General features: G+C 37.7%; 1 protein-coding gene and 1 pseudogene across 1 annotated transcript in view; one reads left to right on the plus strand and one right to left on the minus strand.

Annotated features, from left to right (window-relative positions):
- Window positions 1–25,416, plus strand: part of CAGE1 (cancer antigen 1) — a 51,977-nt gene that overhangs the window by 16,087 nt on the left and 10,474 nt on the right. The window contains exons 6-10 of the mRNA XM_087820728.1: window positions 436–1,491; window positions 3,474–3,620; window positions 5,624–5,734; window positions 8,096–8,176; window positions 8,407–8,514. Coding sequence (XP_087676854.1) covers window positions 436–1,491; window positions 3,474–3,620; window positions 5,624–5,734; window positions 8,096–8,176; window positions 8,407–8,514 — 1,503 coding nt within the window. The remainder of the gene's footprint in view (window positions 1–435; window positions 1,492–3,473; window positions 3,621–5,623; window positions 5,735–8,095; window positions 8,177–8,406; window positions 8,515–25,416) is intronic.
- LOC107529123 (small ribosomal subunit protein eS26 pseudogene) lies at window positions 9,618–9,947 on the minus strand (annotated as a pseudogene).

Below are 25,416 nucleotides of genomic sequence, written 5' to 3' on the forward strand. Positions count from 1 at the left end.
TACAATGGGCTAATGTTTAACGAGGAATTTAAAAAGTATTTAAAAGAGGCCTCATAGACCGTATGGCAATTGATAAATTTGTTTTAATTCACATGAAGTCAAGGAATGTATGTTAAATGTGTCCAGAAAAGTTTATATCAGAGAAAATGGTGAGAGTATCAAAGTGTAATTTTTCTTTTGTAAAAGTAAATGTGATACATATTTTTACCATATATCTGTTGTTTGTGTTCTACTATGCTGTTAGGTGCTATACATACACTTAGCAATTAATACTTAAGTATTTTTGTTAAGTAGATGTCATTGCTGGAAGTAGATAGTATAGTCGTTATTTTATAGCTGAGGAAATCAAACTAACGATCTATGATTCAAGGCCAGCTCTGACTTCAAAGCTCAAGGTAATCTTACTCTTTCACATTTATTTACTATAATTTACAGGTTGCAGTTTCTTCAAAAGGGATACAGAATTCTTGGGAGATTCCTGAAATGTCAGTCAGTCACCAAAATGAAGTCACAGTGGAGGACGTGGAGAGTCCAGGGATTGTGTCAGCTTGTTCTCCTGCAGGCATTTCTTGGAGTGGTGGAGCATCTTGGGAGGACAAGACATGTGACACAGAGCAAGACTGGGAAAGGTTACAACCTCTGGAAGAGGATATGGCTTTAAATGAAGTCGTACAGAAATTAAAACGTACTAACAAAAAGCAGCGAACTGTAATCCAGAACTTGGAATGTGCTAACATGTCTTTAGAGAAGAAGCTCAAAGAGCTGCAGGTGCCAACTAACAAGCAGCTAGTGTTCGCTGACATGGTAAATAAGCTAAAGGAGAACATGGAAGCATTAATTGAAGACAAATACAGAGTAATGATAGAGAAGAACGAAACTGACAAGACATTGCAGGATTTCCATGATATTTTAACTAACACCCAGAAACACCTTCAGGAGTCTAGGAAAGAAAAGGAAACCTTACAGGTAGAGCTTAAGAGGATCAAGGGAAATTATGTTTGTCTGCAAGAAAGGTACATAACTGAAATGCAAAAAAAAGACAAAATTGTTAGTCAGTACAGAGAGATGGGCAAAGTCTTAAGCAAGAAAGAAGAAGAGGTAGAGAGGCTGCAGCAACTCAAAGGAGAATTGGAAAACGCCACCACTTCTGCTTTGGACTTACTGAAAAGTGAAAAAGAGACCCGAGAGCAAGAGTTCCTCTCTTTACAGGAAGAATTTCAGAAACGTGAAAAGGAAAACCTGGAAGAAAGACAAAAACTGAAATGTAGACTTGAGAAGTTGATAGCTCAGTTTAAAAATGTGCAATTCATATCTGAAAGTGAAAGGGCTAAAAATACAAAACTTCAGCAGCAGATCAATGAAGTAAAAAATGAAAATGCAAAACTTCTGCAGCAGATTGCAAGGAGTGAGGAGCAAAATTGTGGCCCTAAATTGGAGATAGCTCAGTTAAAGGAGCACTTAGAGGGATTTATGAAGTCAGATATCACAAAGGTATTGTCACTAATTAAAAATCTCTAATGCAGAATTTCAGGAGTTTCTAGTAGTCTGGTGATGCACATTAGGCATGACACACAAATTTTTTGCAGAAAGAATTATTAACCAAAAAAGAGAGACAGAATGGAAAATGTACCATGGGTTTGAAAAAAGTTTCTTTGGTTCTTGGGTACTTGTGTTGAAGAACCATCACTTTTGGCCTCTTGTGATTATTTTGGTAAAGATGAAAAATTAACATGGGAATTTTTGTGGGTACCTCTGACCAGTCATCTGAAGCATCCTTTGAGAAAAGATTTTTCTAAGTGGGGATTTCAATCTTTTTATACCATGCCTGCCTATTCAGCAATAAAAGTAAATAATATAATTGCATATTTGGTTTACATGGTAAAACAAACCTATATTATATCATTATTTTTGTAAAATTATAAACATTTTTAGTGAGATGTAACTGATACATAACATTAGTTTCACGTGTACAGCATAATTATTAGATATTTGTATACATCCAGTTAACATCAGTTAAAAACATCATGGGAACCTCATATCAATATTTTTGGAGGAGCTATAATTTGCTATTCTCTGCTATTCAACTGGCTTTTTTCACAGTCAGGAACCTGGAAGCATGTCCTGGAAGTGATAATTTCACAAGACAGAGCACACCAATTTCGGTTTTGTAGGCCTGCCTTAAAATATTTATAGTACAATCTTATTAACTCTGACTACTTAGAAAGAAGGCTAATCTGAACAAGAAAAATGTACACGTAATATTTGCTATGATAACTTGAACTGAGCTGATGTGTGCCTTATAGATGTCCTGAGTGGTCTCTCTTTCATGAATCTGTAATCAGTACATATATGTATTGTTTGCAAGTAAATAATTCTATTATTGATTCTTAGGAAGACATTTTCTCTGTTTAAAAAATTTTCTCTGTGATCTTTTCTCCAAAAAGAAAGAAGGATTATCTAAACCAGTGGTTCTCAAACTTTAGCTTTTGTCAACATCAGCTGTGACAATGCAGATTGTTGGGCCCACCCCAGAGTTTCTGATTCAGTAGGTGTGTGCTGGGGCCTGACAGTGTGTATTTCTAACAAGATCTTAGGTCTCGCTGATGCTGCTGGTCCAGGGAATCACACTTTGAGAACCACGAACCTAAGCAAAGATGACCTAAGTTTAGCTGCTAACCAAATCATGACAAATTTTAAATTGGTAAACTCTGAATGAATTAGTGTAAGTGTATAGAAGGCTGTCACAGCATATGATTGTTTTCTTGAGCTTCCTTTTAAAAAACAGTAAAATTTTTTGTTTTATCTTGATTGATCAATTTGTTTAATATCCCCAAATCATTCTTACTCTGCTTTTAATTTTGCTTTTCGTTAACTCTAAGTCCATTTTCTCAAAGTGTGGTCTGGGAGAGTCTGTGAGGTCAAAAATATTTTCATAGTAATATGAAAACATCATTGCTTTTTTTCACTCTCATTCCTTCACAAGTATACTGTGGAGTTTTCCTGAAACTAAATGACATGTGATGTTGTAATTGTTTTTGAGGCTGACACAGTGTGTGAAGGAAATATGAGAATCCGGCTGTCTTCCATTAAACCAGCATCAAAAATATTCACACGAAAATGTAACAGTTCCACTCTTCTCATTAACTTTTTTGTTTTGGAAAATGTAATTTTTTTAAAAATTTATTTATATTGACACAATTGATTTGTTATTGAAAAGTAAACAAATATTTTTAAATGTTCTCACTTTTCATTTCTAATACAAAAAATATTGATAGACACAACCAACATAAACAAAATGTTTTTGAAGTCCTTAATTTTTATAAAAAATTAAGGGGTATCAAGGGGTCCTGAGAATCAAAAAGTTTGAGAACCACTATTCAGAGTTTTTAGTAGTATTTTACTCAGCATTTTACTTTAACAGTAATCCAGATTCTTTGTTTTTATGGTGACAAATCTGAATTGTGTACACGTAGGATGCAAAGATGACACATTCTAATTTGTTCCTGAATTGCTCACCTTGTGAAGAAGAGAGCCCAAATGCCCCAGATATGAAAAGGACTCAGCCGGCCTTCAAAATTCACTATCTTCTGGCTCTGATGGCAAGACTTCTCACATGCCAGGTAAATTTTAAAACGCATATTTTTATTGGGTAAGGGGAAAATACCAAGGTTAGACAAACCCAAAGAGGCAATGCGAGGTGACAGAATTAAGTTAAGAAAGAAAATAATGAAAGACAAAATAGAGGCAAAACAGCCAATCAGCCTTTCTTCCCCGGACTGCTGCTTTCTGTTTGTCTTCCTTCAACATCCAATTCCCACGAGTCTATAGCATAGTAACATTAGTACTTCTCATGTTTCAGGAAAGCTCTTTCAGAGCAGTAGTCTTCAACTCTGGGTCAGCCTGCTCTAGGAATTAGTGATTCTTCACATTAATGAGCTGTTTACCCATCCAAAACATATAGCTTTGGGGCAGGGGAGTGCAGTGTAGAGCTGTGTCCATTAGGAGAATGAAAAATGTTAGTGTCAGGGGAGTTTGAATTCTGGCTTCACCACTTCCTGGCTGTGAGACTTGGCCAAGTCTCTTTACCTCTCTCAGCCTTAGTTTCCTCTTCGTAAACAGGGGAAATGGTACTTGCTGCTGCCCTGGGAGCTTACAAGCATCCACTTAATGAGAGAACCTATTAAAGGATGAGATACTTCATAGTTTCTCAAATTAGCTAGCTCTTTCTCTACCCCTTTCCTTCTATTATTGCACATTTCTTTGATCTTAAGTGTATTCATCTGATCCAAAGTTTGGTGGCATAGGTGTGTGATGTTGCTGATCCAACACAAGCCTTATTTCTATTTTGTTTTAGCTAAAGTATTTTGAACACTAGCATTTATTGAATGCTAGACACCGAGCTAAGCATTTTATGCAGAGATCACAAAGTGGTGGCCCACAGACTGTATCCACCTAAAGTTTCGTTTTTAAATATTGGAATTTGATTGTGGCACAATTTCTTCTTGGCTACAAACCTTTTCACCCCACCTTGCCCTTCAGACATTTGCTTGCTGACTATATTTGCTTGGTTGTGTCCATCACCCTGGCAGCTGCTGTCTTATTTGCTGGGTGCTGCTTTCCTACCAGACCTCTTAATAATGAATACAGATATTTTTAGTAGATCTCATTACATGCCAAACAAATACTGTATTTGCTTATTCTGTGTCTCCCACCCCACTAGGACATAAGCCTTCAAGATTAGAGACTTGGTATGTTGTATGCCCTGTACCTAATACAGGCTAAGCTCCTAATAGGCACTCAACAAATATTTGCTGACTTCCCAACCTATCCTTGGAGCCATTTAAGTTTACTGTTCCTGCTTTTCATGGATTATCTCTTACACCATTCTTTATATTATCAGGCGTGTTTTTTTTTAACATGGAAAAACAAACCAAGGCTTAGAAGAATTGAGTTTCTTGTCTAAAGTCTCTCATATAATAAAGTCGCAGCACTCAGGCAGAATCTCTCAGGCAGTTTGACTTCAGTGCATACACGTTAGACCCTTAGGTTATTTTAGTATAATTACCTTCATTCTGGGTACCCTGAAAATATCTAGAGTTTAAGTATTTTTGAGGCTGTCTGATTATTTTGATTTCAGTTACAATAATTTGTCTAAAATTTTGATTTGTCAGGGTGTAATGGGTCAACGGGGAGAAAAAGAGATATCTGTAATATTTTGAACAATAAAAATAAATCCATTAACTAAGAGCATGTTTGAACACTTAAAACAATAAAATAAAATAAAATTTGGATTTGTAAATTCACTACATCAAGAAGGGCTAAATGTATGACTGCATGAGCATATATAGTTATTATAAATGAGTATTAATCTCTGAATGATTATATATTTATATCTGTCCCAATAACAATTTATATATGAGTGTATATCTATATGAATTCTTTTCACACTAACCCTTTATTAGATATCTTATGATGTGTAATTGAAGAATTGAGTTCACTATTATTTTACCTCCTTTGGTTTCATCCCTTATTTTGGGAGGAAGATTTGTTTCATTTGTGTTTTTTCCTTCTTTTAGCTTTACTGAAAAAATCTTAATCTAGCTTCTCAAACTGTTGTTTTTAGGACATCAGCAGTCCTGATGCTGAACATTTTAAAGAGAGTGAGAAAGTTAGTGATGCAATTTTGCAAAAATTGAAGACTTTTCATCTTAAAAAGAAAAATTTAGATGAAGAGGTACTGTATGTATTCTTTATCCTAAAATTATATCACCTTGGGTGGGTAGCTCAGTTGGTTAGATACACCGAGGTTGTATGTCAGGGCACATACAAGAATCAACCAATGAATGCATAAATAAGTGGAACAATGAATTTATGTCTCTCTTTCTTTCTGTCACTCTTTCTCTAAATCAATAAAAACATCTCCTTTGGTGAGGATTAAAAAATAACAATAATAAAAATTAAAATTTTACCATTTTTAGTGAAAAAATAGTCAAAGTAAAAGTAGCATAAAAATAGAAAGAAATTCCTAAAATTTGGATGTTTTAAAAAGAATTGTTTTTGTGGACCAGATTAGCTTTTTTTTTTTTTTTTTTTTTTAATATATCTTTATTGATTTCAGAGAGAGGAAAGGAGAGGGAGAGAGAGAGATAGAAACATCAATGATGAGAGAGTCATTGATCAGCTGCAGCCCGCAACCTGGGCATGTGCTCTGACTGGGAATCGAACCCTGATCGCCTGGATCCTAGGTCGACGCTCAACCGCTGAGCCACACCCGGCCGGGCCAGATTAGCTTTACTGTGGCCCTCACTAAGGAGATATATTGTTTAACATTTGATTTGTTTTATGATGTAAGTCTGTATTAGACAGTCTTATTCATCTGCCAAAAAAAAAAAAAATTGGTATGATTATTTTCTCTCTTTTACATAGCATTACTGATTCCTGAAGAAAAATGTATTTTGACATTTCTATAGTGATTTCAACCTTTATCATTTGAAATAATGGGTAAACTGAAAACAAATCATTTTATTTCTCATGTGGGACAAGGGTAACGGAAGAGGCTCCTGAAATTTCTTCAGTTATTCTTTTCTTGGTGTAGTGCTACAGAGACTGAAAAATAAAATTAAAAGAGTAAGTTAAATACGGAAGGTGATAACAGGATGTTAATTTGTGCAGTTTTTAATCTGAGAGGGAAACAAAAGTGACAGATTTATCTGGCTAAATAAGAACAAAAATAACTTCAAATCTGGGATCTTGGGTCATTGTAACAAATTTAGTCCTGTACTATCAGGAAATTACTTCCCTGAACTGAGGTGGATAGAAATTTGTCGCAGGTAGTCGGGGATGACCTTGTCTCCTACGCAGCCTGTAGGGGAAAAGATCAAGAAATAAACAGACATGCACAGAAACTACTGGCCTCCACTTCTTGAAGTCTTCACACGTAAGCTCAGGCAAGGGTTGAACAGAGTGGTACAAACATACAATTTCATATATTTATGTTCTTGGTAAATTTCTCTGTAATTCCTGAAATATTGGCAGACGAGATTATATGATGTCCGTGATTTGATTCGGTGAAGGGGGATGGAGAGGGAAGGAAGTGGTTGGGAACGTAAATGATACAAGGTTGGCCATTAGCTATTAGGAGCTGAAGCTAGGTGATAGTTACATTAAAGTTTCTTTTCTATCTTTTAAAAATATTGGAAATTGTTCATAATAAAAAAAATATTCTGTGCACCACATTTTACTTCACTGATACTTGGAGAAGTTTGAATATTTAGATTTATTGTTATACTGAAGGAACAAATGAACAAATAAGGAATGATTATAAACTGTATCTAGAAAAAGTTGCATTGTTTTTGTTTGTTTTTCTTTAAGGAAGAATTTTAATAGCCTAACTGTAAAAACAATGGAATATTAGTCTAAGCTCCCTGGAGATCCCAAACCCATCTTTAGGATAATTGATTCTCTAGGACTCTAGGGCATACAGTGTACCCACAGCTATGATGTGTTATTGCAGTGAGAGGATACGGAGCAAAATCAGCAAAGGGCAAAGGTGCATAGGGCAAAGTCCAGAGGAATCCAGGTTCGAGTTTCAAGAGTCCTCTCCCCATGGAGTCTCACAGGATGCGCTTCATTCCCTTAGCAGTGAGTTGTGACAACACGTGTAAAATGTTGTCTACCAGGGAAGCCCATTTGAGACCTGTGCCCAGGGTTTTTACTGGGGGCTGTTCCCATAGGCACCTTCTTCTGCCTAACACCTACCAAAATTACAGACCCACCAGATGGAAAGAGGTGTTCAGCATAAACCACGTTCTTTGTTAGGCACAATGAACCATTCATATCAGGGAATGATGGAAACCCTCCCACAATCCAAGCTTCCTGATACAGTAAGGGAGCAACCTGGCTAGCAGACCTTTCTGAGGATAGTGTCTCAGGCCTACTGTGTGAACTCTTTTCTGAATAAGAGCTGTAAAAACAGTGTATCTTTTGGAGATAAAGCATTGGACTATGCATGATTTGATGATTTTATTGTAAGTGTTATAGAATGTAGTTTAATTTCTTTTCATTCTCTGAAATATAAAATGCTTTTTTTTCTTAGCTACGGAAACATAAAGACAGAATCGCAACTTTCAGAGAGTTAATTGCTAATGAAAAAGCATTTCAAGATCAGGTTGTTGACGTGAGTTTAACATTTACTATGTGCTGTCTTCAACTTACAAAAATACAATTTCACATACTTATATTCTTTTGGTAAATTTATTTAAATCCTTCTAGCTCTAAATTCTATACATACTTCTATTATTCTAGCCACTGAAAATCTCTTTGATTGTTTCACTAATAAAGTATTTATTTTCAAATACTCAAAGGAATGTGAAAGTATTAGAAGTGAGCACAAATATTTAATCGCAGGTTACAGACTTTGATTCAAATGAAGCCAAGAACGTCAGAGATGTACCTACCTTGTTGGGAGCCAAACTGGATAAGTACCACAGTCTAAATGAAGAGCTTAATATCTTGGTAAGAAAAACTTTTGTTGCTTTGCTATCATTTTTATACATAGCACCGTTTAATTAACAAGTTTATGAAATTATCTGCCTACAAAACATTTGCTTATTAAAATGGTAACATACTGGCATTGTGGCAGCATTATTCACCCACAAAGTATAGAAATGAAGTTTGCATTTTCAGGTTTTGAAATTTTACGTAATGTCTCATCTGACACTTCTGTTAAGGCTAATCAGATTAATTTCTTTGAAAATGTAGAAATAAAAGATGTGTGTAATTATTCATAGTGAATGAAGCTTATTTACATTGTTGCATATGCTACCACCATTCTTACAGCAATAGCTGTTAATTTTTTTTTTTAATCCTCAATTGATGTATCTCTCTCACATCATCTCTCCCTTCCACTCTCTTTGAAAAGCAATGGAAAAAATACCCTCAGGTGAACCTGAAACCCAGGTACGTGCCCTTGTCCAGAAATCAAGCCTGGGATCCTTCAGTGAGAGGGCCAATGCTCTAACAACTGAGCCAGACCAGCTAGGATGCAATAACTGTTTACAACAACCATGATTAAGGGGTGCTTAGGGAAACAGCACTCATAGTTTATTTTAGATGGCATCTAAAGATAAAGTCATCACTGAAAAGAAATGGTAATTATGTAACTTAATGGAGGTGTTAGCTAATAGAATGGTGGTAATCATTTTGTAGTATACAAGTTTATCAAATCAACAAATTGTATACCTTAAACTTACACAATGTTATATGCCAGTTATGTCTCAATAAAGATGAAAAAATAAAGGCAGATAAAACAGGAAAAATATGTTAGAAGAAAATGAAAATACGATCTTAGTAGCTAAGATTATAATAGTTACAGAGTTACAATCAAATTGGATCCCACTACAATGAAAAGGAGGTTAATTAACATAAATTATTTTTAATAGCAGTTAATTAAAGAAGTCTATCATATTTCTAAGTTATTAAAAAAAGCATATATACTAAATTTATAACATACCCATTCATCTTTTTTTTTTTTTAAACATAATTTCCATTTTATTTTTTTCCAGAGAACTTTTCTTTAGTCCTTAGGATTTAGCTCCTTACATGAGCTTTGATGGCGGTCATGGGGTAGCGTCTGCAGGTCCATATCAGGTGGGGGTGTTGGGTCCTTTTGAGCTTTAGGAGGAGGATTCCTGACCACCTTGCTGTGAATGGCACAGCTCACACAGTAATGTAGTTTCACATAGAGCTTGGGGAGGGCATAGACATTGAGGACACTTGCTTCGGAAATGTTCCTAATGGCTGTGGCTGTGGCTGCTACTATTTCGAATGCGGAACTTTTTAATGGCCTTGTCCTTGGGCACACATCGGTCACAGTGGGTGCAGTGAATAGGCTGCACATGGATGTCGCCCTTTTTTGCACGACCATTGTTCCTTCTTTTCTTGGTCATCTTGGAAGAGAGGACCCAAGAAAGCCCCATTCATCTTTAAAAGAAGAAAAAGTTCAGTGCTATGAAGGCTTAAAGGTTTCTTCTTTTCTAATTCATTAATTTTTTTCATCAAGTAAGTACTTACTGTATTGACTTCCCACAAACGGTTAAGAAACACTAGTCACTATGGAGATAGAAAGCTAAGTCAAACATAGCCCTGCTTCTAAGGAGTCTAGGCAAGAAGATAAAATACATAAAAAATTATTTACAAAGAGTAAAGGGGAAGTTTCTTAAAAAGATACAGTGACTAGCATCTGAGAGAGGAGGTGTTTGTGGGATGACTGGGGTTTGGAGGAAGAACAGGTGACGTCCAAGTGGGAGAATCATGGAGGACTTTGTGGAGGGGCCGGGAGTTGGGCCTTGAAGACGAGTGAAGTTTGAGCACTGGGATGTAAGAGGAGCACGCTCAGAAAATTCTGTTATTCATTAGTTCTGTGCTTCAGGCGTTAAAGAGGATGAGTGTGGACCTTCATCTTCCCAGCACTGGGAAGCTGGAATGAGAAAAAGGGCACAAATGGGAAAGTGTCAGAATACTGTGTCACTTTTAAAATGTGCCACAGTCTGTCTTGTACAAACTATCTCAGAGAAACCAAATAATCGACGAAGGAGACTTCTTCACTGAAGAATGTAAGCTATTGAAAAACAGAAGAAAAGATACATTTATAAAATTATATTTTGCACCCTTGAATAAAATAAGGAATCTAGGCAATTATAATGGCCTTTAAAACCTTTAAACTGAAGACAGGGAGCATTTAATGAATGGGTCAGACTGACAAACACCTGAGCCCACTGATCAATCTCAACCCCACTAGAGGTGAGGCTGGCAGACCTGGGCCCCCTCGCATGATGCAGGAGGACGCACACAGCATCTCTGAAGTAGTCTCACCAAAACAACTGGATCTGACAGCCAGCCGCTAGTCCTGGCTACCAGCTGACAGTGGATAAAGAAACATTAAATGACATCATGAAAACACCCAGAATGTGAAAAATTCTAACCAGTAAACAATTGGCATGAGGACAGGGAGGGAGAGGAAAAGCTGTTATAGGCTAAAAGGTTAGAAACAAATCAGCCAAATGCAGTCTGTGAAACCTGTGTAGATCCTGATTTGAACAAACCCACGATGAAAAGATATTTGTGAGGTCATAGTAGAAAATTGAACACAGTCCGGGTATTTAATAATATTAAAAATTATTATTAGATGTGGCAATGGTATTGTGTTTTTAAAAGCTTCTTATCTCTTAGTGATACATGTTAAAAAGTATTTATATGAGTGAATTAATGTGATGACTAGGTTTGCTTTAAAATACTCCCGGAAAATAAAAAGTTGGTGGTGGGGGGGAGGGAGACTGGTGGTTGGAGACAGATGGAAAAATAATGGGAAAATGTTGATAATTGTTGAAGTGATGGGAGGTTCATTACACTACTCTACTTTTGTATGTGTTTTGAATTTTCCAAAAATAAAAAGGGATTTGTTTTTGTTCTTTGTTTTTGAAATGCAGAAGTGTGCTCCAGAAGGCTCACTCCTCATTTTCTAAGAAACTCCACTTGGTCTCCTGGGGCTAAATTTGATGGCTCAACACTCCTCTGATGCTTTGTCATAGGGTTTTCTTGTGGTCCTTCTGACCCCGTGTCCTCAGTTCTGATTCACAATTCTGATTCTACTGTTGGCTTCACTCACCTCCTGAGACCAGGTGACCCACCTTTGCCTTCTGGCTGACTCTAGCATTTTGGGTGTTTAACTGTTGAGTGCAAACTGTCTCCTAGTCTTAGATGCTCTTGATAAGGTACACCAAAGCCTGGGATTTGTTTAGAGGAAACAAAGAGTCCAGTCACCAGTGTGATGTGCAGGGTTCAAGTTGGGCTTATTGTAATGATTCCTCAAGTTCCTCCTAGATCCCATCTTTAGTAAAATAGGGACCTTTTTATAAAAATAAGATATTCTTTAACCAGTATTATAAAAGATATCCTTTAGCCATTATTATAGAATACATGAAGATTAAAATCTAAAATACTATCCCAAAACATACCACTTCACTATAGCACTTTATATATTATACAAAACATTTACCTAATTTATTATTTTGGTAGCCTCTAAAGTTATGTTTGTTAACTTGTAAAGAAAATACTCAAAGCTAGCGTATTCTTTTTATTTTCATATTTATCTGCTATAGTCATAAAAATAAGAAAACAAGTATTTTGCAAAGCAGAAAATTACTAACTCTAGGAAAAATGTTCTGAGCCAAAAGAACACTACAACCCAGTGCCTCATGGTCCCTCTGAACTATGAAAGATACCCACCATTCCTGGACTTGGAGAGTTTAGAGTTGCAGAGCCTCTGGGCCACTGACCAACCTGAGGAAGAGTCGGGATCCATTAAAACTCAGGCCACAGGTGGGAGGGCCGTCCAGGCCGGCGGAACCTCAGTTCCCACAGGAAGTCAGTCTCGGCATCTGTTTTCTTGTTCTCTCAAGCATTCTGGGCACTCTTCTGATGCCCTGACCCTATTCCTCGCCTTCTCGGTTTTGATTTCTCTAAATCCTATTCTTAGGCCAGGACAAGAAACAATATTTGAACTGTAGACCCTTGTTGGAGAATATATCGTCAGTCTATCTGCTGACCAACTCTTAGCAAGAACTTGTTTAAGCACTCCTGATCTCTGAAGGGTTATCTGTGCAGTCCCTTTCAGCCCTCTGATTGTCACCCACAATAAACATACATTTTACATCTCCATCAAATATACATATGCCCCGACACCGAAGAAACACTGGTTTTATTCTGTTCTATTTCATTTTTGTGTGTGTGTCGGTCATAAATTCATTTCACTACTTAATAAAGAGTCACAACCTGGATCGTGTTCGTTCTTGGAAAGCTGCTGCTGGGGACCCTGCCTTGGCCCTCATACAATTGCTTTTCCTGAGTTGTGCTTTGGTACTCTGTCCTCAACAATCTTAAGAACATCTTGCTCCATTTACTACAGAGAGATTGTTGTTTCCCTTAGTGCTGCTTGGACGAGAACTTCTTCTGAGTCTCAGGCCTACTGCAAAAGCTTTTCTTAGAAACAGCTGCTTTTTCACTGCGTGAATAATGAACAGTGAAAAACCTTGTAACTGACCAGAAACTTTAGTGCCAAATACATGGCACCATAGGCTTCACTGTCTTCATAGCTGCATGTTCGTCTTCACCTCTTCTTACATTCTGCTTTAATTATTTGGTTTTTATTTATATTTTTTTATATGTATTCAATCTCAAAACCTTAGTGTAAAGAATTGGGAAATCAGTCAGCAGTCAGCTATCCCAATCCCCAAGGCTGATCATACTGATGACATACATCCACTGTCACAGTGAATGTTATTTATACTTTGACACACTTCTGCAATTGACGTTAACAGTATGAGAAAACCCATTTGAGGAAAAAAGTGTTAATGTAGGCAAAAGCTTCTTAGGGATCCTGGAAGATAGAGCCAAATATCTCGATTGTGTGGCCAAGCCACTTGCACCTCAAGTGATAGAGGCCTCGGAGATCCTCCTAGAGGTGTGTGGTACACACAGCAGTGGCCTCCCAGGGATGTCCACACCCTGGTTCCAGAGGATGGCAAAAGGAATTTGCAAATGTGTTTAAATCAAGGGCTTGAGATGTGGAGTGAGTTTATCCAGGATTATCAAGAAGGGCCCAGTCTAGTCACATGTATCCAGCCATGTCAGAGGGAGATGTGACCACTGAATGTCAGAGATGCAACACTGCTGGCCTTGAAGATGGGGGAAAGGGTCACAAGCCAAGGAATGTGGGCAGCCTTCAGAAACTGGACAGTCTCCCCTAAAGCCTCCAGGAAGGAACACAGCCCTGCTGATGCTTTGACTTCAGCTGAGTGAGACCCCGGCAGTCTTCTACCCTACAGAACTGGAAGGTGATAAATTTATGTTGTTTTAAGCCACTAAGTTTGTGGTCATTTGTTACAGCAGCAATAGGAAGCTAATACAAGATGTGTGGACCTGTTTTTTTTTTTCAGTGATTCACATTTCAGTGCCTCATAATATGTCAGAGCAAGTTAATATATTATTAACGTGGAACTATGTCTACAAATCTAGAATACAGAGGGACTGTAGAGAAATACTCCTCTGGGGGACTTCATGACTGAGCAGTCCCATCTGGACTGTGAATCTTATCCAGTACCAGCAGCCAGCCAGCTCCTCTGCCTCTCCGTGCCTGCCATTCATAAGAGCAGCTTTTAGGAAGACTTCCTTCTCTACTGTGGTCAAGTATGTGTGGCTGTGGACAGGCCAGTCATGGGTGCTCTTCCTCTGCCTAACCCTGCCCTGCCTGTGGAGCCAGCTTCTCCAGATAAGTGGCAAGGTCCATCACAACTTACTTGGGTCTGTGTCTGTGCTACGTGCTCTAGCTCACATAGGCAGGCCCCACAGGGAAGGAGAGCTGGGGAGGTAGGAGAACATGCTGTTGCACATGCTCTCAGCCCTCAAACACCCAGGGGTAGGGAGGTCTTGTTAGACCTTGTTTCTTATCTCCATGTATGTAAGGGCTGTGATGCTATCTTTAAAAATATTTATTCAAAATATTTTACACCAAACTATATTTAAGCTAATATGACAAATATCCATGTACCTACCACCCAGGTTAAAAAGTATGATTGTAATTCAAGCCCCCTGTGGCCCCTCCACCCAGTGGTAACTATTATCCTTAATCTGGGATTTACCTTTCCTGCATAGATACTTATCTCTACACAATGTATAATATTGTTGGGTTTGTTTGTTTGTTTATTTATTTTTGAGGAGGGGAGTGACATTTATTTTATTTTACTTTATTGTTGAAAATATTACAGATGTCCCCTTTTTTCCCTCTTGACCCCTTCCACCCCACACCAACTCCCCACCCAAGGCCTTCACCACACTATTGTCTGTGTCCATGGGTTATGCATATATGCATGTAAATTCTTTGGTTAATCTCTCCACACCCACACACCCACCCCTACCTTTCCTCTGAGATTCGTCAGTCTGTTCCATGCTTCTATGTCACTGAATCTACTTTGTTCATCAGTTTGTTATGTTCTTTAGATTCCCCATATAAGTGAGATCATGGGATATTTGCCTTTCTCTGCCTGGCTTATTTCGCTTAGCATAATATTCTCCAGGTCCATCCATACTGCCCCAAAGGGTAAGAAATCCTTCTTTCTTACAGCTGCATAGTATTCCATGGTATAAATGTCCCACAGCTTTTTTATCCACAGAGTTGGGTCACTTTATTGGATATCAAACTATACTACAAAGCCATCGTAATCAAAACAGTGTGGTATTGGTACAACAAGAGACACATAGATCGATGGAACAGAACAAAGACCCCAGAAATTGACCCACACCATTATGGTCAATTAATATGTGACAAAGGAGGCAAGAGCATACAATGGAGTAAAGACAGTCTCTTCAATAAATGGTGCTGGGAAAATTGGACAGGTACATGCAAAAAAAAAAAAAACTAGATCACCAACTTACTCCATACACAAAAATAAATTCAAAATGGATAAGAGACTTAAATGTAAGTTGCAAAACCATAAAAACCCTGGAAGAAAACCTAAGCAGTAAAGTCACAGACATCTCATGTAGTGGAATTTTCACCAATAGATCTCCTAGGGCAAGAGAAACAAAGGAAAAAATAAATAGGACTACATCAAACTAAAAAGCTTCTGCACAGCAAAAGAAATCCTCAAAATACAAAGGAACCCCACAATATGAGAGAACATGTTTGCCAAGGATACATCTGTTAAGGGGCTAATTTCCAAAGTGTACAAAGAAGTCATACAACTCAACAAGAGGAAGACAGACAATCCAATTAAGAAATGGGCAAAGGACCTGAATAGACACTTCTCCAAAGAGACATACAGATGGCCAAGAGACATATGAAAAACTGCTCAACATTGCTAATCATCAGTGAGATGCAAATTAAAGCCACAATGAGGTATCACTTCACACTATCAACAAATCAACAAATGGCATGTGCTGTCGAGGGTGTGGAGAAAGGTGAGCCCTAGTGCACTGCTGGTGGGAATGCAGACTGGTGCAGCCACTATGGAAAACAGTATGGAGGTTCCTCAAAAAATTAAAAATGGAGCTGCCTTTTGACCCAGTGATCCCACTTCTAGGAGTATATCCTAAGAATCTTGAAACATCAATCAAAAGAATATATGTACCTCTATGTACATAGCAGCGTTATTTACAATAGCTAAGATCTGGAAACAGCCCAAGGGCCCATCAGTAGATGAGTGTTTTTTTTTATTTTTTAATCCTCACCTGAGGATATGTTCACTGATTTTTAGACAGAGATGAAAGGAGAGAGAGAGAAAAAAACATCAATGTAGGGGAGAAACATCAATTGGTTGCCTTCTGTACACTCCCTGACTAGGGATTGAACCCACAACCTACTTATGTGCCCTGACCAGGAATCGAACCCACAACCTTTTTGGTGTACGGGATGACACTCCAACCCACTGAGCCGCCTGGCCAGGGCAAATAATATATAATATTGTTTTGCATGTCACTTAAAATTGTATTTTGTATGTCCTTTTCTAAGTTTTTTCTTCCTCAACCTTATAATTCCAAGATTGATTCCTGTGGTAGGTATAGCTGTAATTTATTCACTTTCACTCCTGTATAGTATTTTAACATGAATGAATCATAGCTCATACTAGAATATTTCAGACACAGCCAGTTTTTGTTCACTTATTTTTACAGAGTTGAAATTTTAGTGTCTATAAACTCTTAAATTTTGTTTTAATTACTATATCACACATTTTGCATGTTACTATGCTATCCCTATAGATTGTATATAATTCGTAATGGCTGCATAATATTCCAGAGTGGAAATACAATAATTTTTAGCTATTCACCTTGTTTGATATTTGGGATCATTCTGCTTTTATCTGGAGAGGCTTTTCCTTTGTAGGTTATTTTCTTAGAATAAATTACAGAAATGTGGTTACTGCTTTTAAAGCTATAAATATGCATGTGAATTTCCAAAAGAGTAGAACTTTACCTTGCAGGTATCAGTGTGTCAGTGATACTGTTTCACCAAACACCATACCAACATTAAGTATTATCACTTGAAAATTTTCTAAACAATTACCCTTCTAATTTATCCTTATAGTAAGATGGAGCATCTTTCAGTATGTTGCTTTTGCTAATTGTATCTCTGAGACAGTCTCATATGCAGATTTTAACAATTTCATTTAACACAGATTTTAACAGATGCATTATATTTTCAAAAAATAAGAATCGTGACAGACTAAATAACATCCACTATGCTATATGCAGAGTCCAGACTGCTTTCAAGCCAAGGTGATTTAAATCTGTAGAGTAACATATTCCTGGGCCGGGTACCCATCTAAAGATTTTTTGCTTTTTCTTCAGCTTAGCTTGTCTCCAAGTCTATGATTTCTTCTACCTTCACTTAGATATGGGCACTGACTTGGGGAGTTGGGAGAGGCAAGGGAAAGGTTTCTCCAAGAGAGCTGAGGTGTTCACTGGAGGCAAAGAGGGTGCCAAAATCAAAGCACTAAGCAAGGTGAAAACCACACATGAGTGTCATGCTAAAAACCTAGGAAGTTTTTGGTGTGCATTCATGAAAACATTTTAGATTTTTTCAGTGATTTAACTTTAATAGACTGTCTTCCAAAACTTTTCTCTTTTGAAATATTTTTTTTAAACTTTAAAATATTGAGCTCTTAATGAAAAGATGAGCCACAAACTGGTAGAAAATATTTGCAAGTTACGGATCTGGTGAAGAACTTGTATCAAGAATATGGAAAGAGTATCAAGAATATGGAAAGAGCCTGGCCAGTGTTGCTCAGTGGTTGAACATTGACCCTTTCACCAAGAGCTCACCAGTTCAATTCCTGGTCAGGGCACATGCCCAGGTTGCAGGCTCGATTCCTGGTGAGGGGCATGCAGGAAGCAGCCAATAGATGTTTCTCTCTCATTGATGCTTCTATCTCTCTCCCTCTCCCTTCCTCTCTCTCTAAAATCAATAAAGACATATTTTAAATAAGAATATGTAAAGAACCCTCACAACTCTACTTATAATAATAAAATTAATAACCCAATTTGAAAAGTGGGCAAAACATTAAAAAAAATAAAATCTTACCATTTTTCGCAGCATGGACAGACCTAGAGGGTATTATGCTAAGTGACATCAGTCAGAGAAAGACAAATATAATTTCACTTTATACATGGAATAAAAAACAATGCAAATGAGTAAACCATACAGAAACAGACTCATAAGATACAGAGAACAAATTGATGGTTGCCAGAGGGGAGGGGGGTTTGCAGACAGGGTGAAAATGGTGCAGGGATTAAGTAAAGCTTGGTAGTTACAAAAATGTCATGAGGATGTAGAGTACAGCATAGGGAATATAGTCAATAATACTGTAATAACTATGTGTAGTTCCAGGTGGGTACTGGAAAATATCAGGGGAACACTTTGTAAAGTATCTGGTTGTCTGTATTTTACACCTGAAACTAACACAAAATAATAAAATAAATAAAAAGTGGGCAAAAAAGATTTTAGCAGACACTTCATTAAGAAGATACATGGATGGCAAATAAACACATGAAAAAATACTCATCATGAAGAGGTAAATTAAAACCACAATGAATAGCACTGCACAACTATTAGAATGTATAATAAAAATAATGAACAAAAGATATTGAAGATACAAATAAATGGAAAGATATTTCATTCTCATGGATTGGAAGAATTAATATTAAAATTTCCATGCTATCCAAAGCAGTTCAATGCAATCCCTATCAAAATTCCCATGGCATTTTTCACAGAAATGGGACAAAAAATCCTAAAATTTGTATGAAAGCACAAAAGACTCCAAATAGCCATAGCAACCTGGAGAAAGAAGAACAAAGCTAGAGACATCATGCTCCGTGATTTCAAACTCTGTTACAAAGCTGTAGTAATTAAAACAGTATGATATTGGCATAAAAAGAAACACATAGATCAATGGAATAGAATAGAGAGCCCGGAAATAAACCCACACATATGTGGTCAGTAAGTTTAAAAAAAAGGACAAAGAATATACAGTGGGGAGAAGGACAGTCTCTTTAATAAGTGGTTTTGGGAAAACTGGACAACCACATGCTAAAGAATGAAACTGGAACACTATCTTTCTTATACCATACACAAAAATCAACTCAAAATGAACTAAAGTCTTGAACATAGTATCCAAAACCATAAAACTCCTAGAAGAAAACATAGGCGGTAAGTTCCTATGACATAGGTCTTGGTGATGATTTTTTAAATCTGAGACCAAAAGTAAAAGCAACAAAAGCAAAAAATAAACAAGTGGGACTACGTCAAACTAAAAAACTTCTGCACAGCAAAGGAAACCATCAACAAAATGAAAAGGCAACCTAGTGAACGGGAGAAAATATTTGCAAATCGTGTCTGACAAGGGGTTAATATCCAAAATATATGAGGAACTCATACAACTCAGAGCAAAAAAAGAAATTTTCAGTTAAAAATAGGCAGAAGATCTGAGTAGACATTTTTGCAAGTAAGACATATAGGTGGCAAACAGGTACATGAAAAGATGCTCAACATCATTATCAGGGAAATGCAAATTAAACCACAATGAGGTATCACCTGGCACCTGTTAGAATGGCCATTATAAAGAAGACAGGACAATGGGGGGAAAGTGGAGACAGCTGTAATGCTTTCAACAATAAAGAATTTTTTTTTTTTTTAAAGACAGGAAATAAGTGTTAGCAAGGATGTGAAGAAAAGGGAATCCTTGTACACTGTTGGTGAGAATGTAAACTGGTACAGCCACTATGGAAAACAGTATGAAGATTCCTCAAAAATTAAAAGTAGAACTACCATATCACGTACATGGTCATTATGCTAAGTGACATAGGAAAGATAAATGCCATATGATTTCTCTTATATGTGGAATCTAAAACACAAAACAACAAAAACAAGCTCACATACAGAGAACAGGTTATTATTGGTGGTTGTAGGGGGTGGGGGAGGAAATAAGTGAAGATGGTCAAAAGATTTTTTTTTAAAAGATGGGACAAAATACATTCCTGGGATTTGGGGAAGTGGGACAACTTTGAAGGGGACATAGTTCAGGAACGTGTAGCTGGGAGAGTGGAGAACAAACATCACAGTTTGATCAGTCAGTGGAACCCATGAGGTATGGAGGAAGATGTTAACTTGGGAGTTGAGGACAAAGTGAGTGCTCCAGTTGAGTGAAAGCTGGGAAGGAATGTTTGGGGGAATAGCCAATATCTCAATAGAATCCTTGCCCTAGAGGAGGGTGTGAATTCCTCTCTAGCTTCAACCCCATGGATGTTTATGCTGAACCTTTCACCTCCTGATCTAAAAAAAAAAGACCGACCATACCAGGGATTGGTGTGGATGTAGAGCAATTGCAACTCTCATACACTGCTGGTGGGAGTATAAAATGGTGCAACCACTTTGGAGAACATTTCAGCAGTTTCTTAAAAAGTTAAATGTACATCTACCATCATTCTAGTCCTAGGTATTTACCCAAGAGAAATGAAAGCATATGTTTATACAAAGATTTGTACATGAAGGTCCCTAGCAGTGTTATTTGTAATAGCCAACAACTGAAAGGAACTCAAATGTCTACAACAGATGAATGGATAAACATACAATGACATACTTGTTAAAAAAAAAAAAAAGAGAGATGAACTACTTACACACAAGCAACCTGGATGAATCTCAAAATAATTATGCTGAGTGAAAGAGCCAGACAATAGTAAATGCTGTTGGTTTCATTATATAAAACTCTAGAAAATACAAACTAATCAATGGTGACAGAAAGCAGATGAGCATTAGCCTGGGCTAGCATAGTGTGGGAGTCACAGAAGACAGGCAGGCAGGAGGGAGGGATTACCAAGAGGCTAGAGGAAACTTTGGTGGGAAGGGCAGCGATGGAGTGTGATGATGGTTTCATAGTTGCATGTATATGTAAAAACTTATCAAATTGTACTCTTTAAAATCTGCAGTTTATTGTATGTCCATTATACCCTTAAAGCAGTTAAACTTTACACTCGTTAGCAGAAACTTAAAATTTTAGGTTCCTTTTATTATAATCCAAAAACTGCTTTAAAGAGCTATCCCTTTATCTCAAAAATAATTATATTTTTAGAAATCTTTTGCTCTTCTTTCTTTAATCTGAGATCTTATAAGGGTTATTACTTTGATCTGAAAAACCCTTAAAGAAATTCAAAATATGCCATGAAGTCTATAGTGAAAAACAGACGTGAGGAGGAATTCCATGTTGCTTCAGTAAATTCCATGTTGCTTCACTTCATGAGTTTTGTAAAGCTAAGAGTGGAACGCGACCCTCCAGAAGGAGATGACATGCAAAGGCACAGAATAGAAAAGTCTTATGGTAATGGGTGATAAATATTTTCTACTTCTAGACACATCCTTTCAAAAATCTTTTAAATTCTCTCTACCTAGGTTTCATCTGTTAAGTTGAAGTAATGATATCTGTACTCCCTACCTGAAATAAGGTTTGCAGTCAAATGAAATCCCAACCCATTGCTTCATTTACATAGGAAAGAAAAACAAATTAGTTGCTATTTCTACAACAAATTTGCCTTGCCTTTGCTTCCTCTAGTTATTTCACTACAGACATGTAAGTATATTTAAAACATTAGAAGATTGATGGCCATTCTTAACATTGTTATTTAATTGGAACATTTCTGACCTTTTTCTTCTATAATTGCTTTGAAAATTAAGGTAACTGATAAAGAAATTTGTGCACACCCCTTTCTGATTATCCTAGATGTCGCTTTTAGAATACAGTTCTTAATTTTTAATGGTTTTTCTGCAAATAAAAAGTAGACCATAGGTCAGAATATGACATATATTGAGCTCAACCTTTTTTAAAACTGGCAGTCATTTATACAGGTGAGTATTTATCAAACCTGAAAAGGATTTGACAAGCACAATATCAGTGCTTTACTCAGAAACAAACAAGTCTACAATGGTTACATCTGGAAAGAATGTAGTTAAGGGTTGGGGCTGGAAATTAAAGATGGTGGCCAACAGAGTGGAAGCTACACTGACACTCCCAAGACCAAACTGGAATTACAACTAAAATATAGAAAAACCATCCTGAATAATCAACTGCAACTGAAGACCAGCTGGAGAGCACCCTCATAACCAAGGAGGAAAAGTGGAGAACACAGAGAGACTGGTAGGAAATGCAGAGGCACCAGAGGGCTGGCTGGCCTCCCACAGGCAGCAGCTGAAGGTCTGGAGGGAGATCTCAGCTCTGGGGGTTCCCACTGAGGACTCTGGGGCCTAAACCCTAGGCTGGGCTTCCTGGCCAAGAGCACCAGAACTGAGAAAGGTGCCCATATAACATCTGGCTGTGAAAAGCAGCCGGGTTTCTGTCTGCCAGAAAGAGATGGCTAGAAATGCAGGCACCCTCTTGAAGAGCTAATGCATAAAGTTTTGTGTGCAGCCACTCACCTTGGACTCCAGCAGGGGGTGGGCAGAATGAACTGGAGCTGTGTGAGGAGAATCAAGGGTTGTGGGCTTTGGAGATAGAGCTCAGAGGGCACCCCTCTGGATTCCTGTGCTGAGTCATTCCCTATACATCAGAGGACATTTTTCACAGGCAGACTTTTACCTTCCAAGCAACTTTTACCTAGGGGGTAGCAATTGCCCCACCCTGCTGGAAAACCTCTCACAGTACCCAGAGGAATTTCTACAGCCTGAGGCTCATTAAGAGAATCAGAGTAATCAGCCTGCAGCCAGAAGTGGACCTCAGAATGCTTTGAGTCTTTGCCTGATCTGCTTCTGGACCCGGGCCTTGAAAAAGCAGACATTGGTGTGCATCTTGGTCCTATCCAACCACAGTCAGCCCCAGCAGAGGAGACCTCAAGCTGAGGGTGGTTGATAGCTCCAAACAAGGTACTCAGGGCCAGTCAGGAACTGTGTCTGACATTGACCTGCACCAGAGACCCTCCAAAAAGACTGAGAGTCCTAGCAGGTCTACATAATACATAGAAACAAATCCAAACAGGCAACCAAAATGAGGAGACCAAAGAACAAGCCCCAAATGAAAGAACAAGAGAAGTCTCCAGAAATAGAGCTAAATGAAATGGAGATAAGCAATCTATCAGATATAGAGTTCAGAATACTGATTGTAAGGATGCTCAACAGCATGAAAAAAGATACGGAAACTATGAAGGAAATGAAGACTGACATAGCAGAAATAAAGAATACATTGGAAGGAATAAACAGCAGATTAGTGGAAGCCAAGGATTGGATCAGCAAATTAGAAGATGATATAAAAAAAATCAGATCTAAAAAGAAAAAAACAGTTAAAAAACAGGAGGACAGTTTAAGGGAGCCGTGGGACAACATGAAATGTAACAATATTTGCATTATAGGAGTGCCAGAAGAGGTAGAAAATAAGCAAGGGCTAGAGAACCCGTTTGAAGAAATAATGGCAGAAAACTTCCCTAACCTGGTGAAGGAAAAAAATCACACAAGTTCAGGAGGCACAGAGAGTCCCAAGCAAGAAGGATACAAAGAGGCCCACACCCAGACACATCAAAATTAAAATACCAATAATTCAAGACCAAGAGAGAATATTAAAGGCAACTAGAGAAAAGCAATCAGTTACCTACAAAGGAGCTCCCATAAGGCTATCAGCTGACTTCTCATCAGAAACTCTACAGGCCAGAAGGGAATGGCATGAAGCATTCAAGGTAATGAAAACAAGGATCTGAAACCAAGACTACTCTATCCAGCAAGACTACCATTGAAGTTAGATTGTGAAATAAAGAGCTCCCCAGACCAAAAAAAAAAAAAAATGCTAAAGGAGTTTATCACCACCAAACCAGCATTGCAGGAAATGATAAAGGAACTGCTATAATTAGAAGTAGAAATAGAGAGAGACATAGGTATAAATAATTAAAATGGCAGTAGATAAGTATCTATCAATAATAACCTTAAATGTAAATGGATTAAATGCTCCAATAGAAAGACATAGGGTGGCTGAAGATAAGAAAACATGACCCAAATACATGCTGTCAACAAGAGACCCGCCTCAGAACAAAAGACTCACACAGGATGAGAGTGAAGGGGTGAAAAAATTTTTTCCATGCAAATGGAAATTTTTAAAAAGCTGGGGTAGCAATACTCATATAGGATAAAATACACTTCAAAATGAAGACCATTATGAAAGACAAGAAAGGTCACTACATAATACTAAAGGAATCGATCTGACAAGAGGATATAACATATGTGCACCCAATACAGGAGCACTTAAATTTATAAAAAAAACTTCTAGAGGACTTTAAGGGAGAGGTCGACAGCAATACAGTCATACTAAGAGACTTTAACACCCCATTGACTGCACTGGATAGGACTTCCAGACAAAAAATCAACAAGGAAACAGTGACTCTAAATGATACACTAGATCACATGGATTTAATTGACATTTACAGAACATTCCACCCCAAAGCTGCAGAATATACATGCTTCTCAAATACACATCAGTAGATGAGTGTATAAAAAAAACTGTGGTACATTTACACCATGAAATACTATGCAGCTATAAAAAAGAAGGATCTCTTATCTTTTGGGACAGCATAGAGGGAACTGGAGAATATTATACTTAGCGAGATAAGCCAGTCAGAGAAAGATAAGTACTGCATGATCTCACTCATATGTGGAATCTAATGAACAAAATAAACTGATGAACAAAATAGATCCAGAGACATAGAAGCATGGAATTGACTGAGGGATCTCAGAGGGAAGGTGGGGGTAGGGGAGTAGATGGGGAGAGATTAATGAAAGAACTTACATGTTTATAAGCATAACCCTTGGACACAGACATTGGTGTGGGGAAGACCTGAGGGTGGGGTGAATGTGGGGTGGAGGGGGTCAATGGGGGGGGGGGGGAGAACATCTGTAATACTTTCTACAATAAAGGCAAATTAAAAAAAGAAAAGAGTTGGGTCTAACAAGTATTTGTATTTACCAACAGGTATTGAATTATTTGCAAAGCTGTTTCATAGTGTTAAATTAGAGAAAAGCTGAAATAACAATTTCTGCTCATCCAGTTTAAATGCAATCTAAGTAGGATCTGGCTCATGACATCTCTTTTATTGATTGATTTTATTATTATTTTTAATCCTCACCCAAGGATATTTTTTCCATTGCTTCTTCAGAAAGAGTGGAAAGGAGAGAGAGGAGGAAAGAGAAACATCGATATGAGAGGGACACAATTGGCTGCCTCCCGCATGCGCCTCGAACTGGGATGCAGCCTGCAATCGAGCTACATGCCCTTGGCCGGAACCAAACCCAGGACCCTTCAGGCCATGGACTGATGCTCTGGCCACTGAGCAAAACTGGATAGG

The sequence above is a fragment of the Miniopterus natalensis genome, chromosome 9 (genome assembly GCF_054644295.1).
Source record: "Miniopterus natalensis isolate mMinNat1 chromosome 9, mMinNat1.hap1, whole genome shotgun sequence".
Classification (NCBI taxonomy): domain Eukaryota; kingdom Metazoa; phylum Chordata; class Mammalia; order Chiroptera; family Miniopteridae; genus Miniopterus; species Miniopterus natalensis.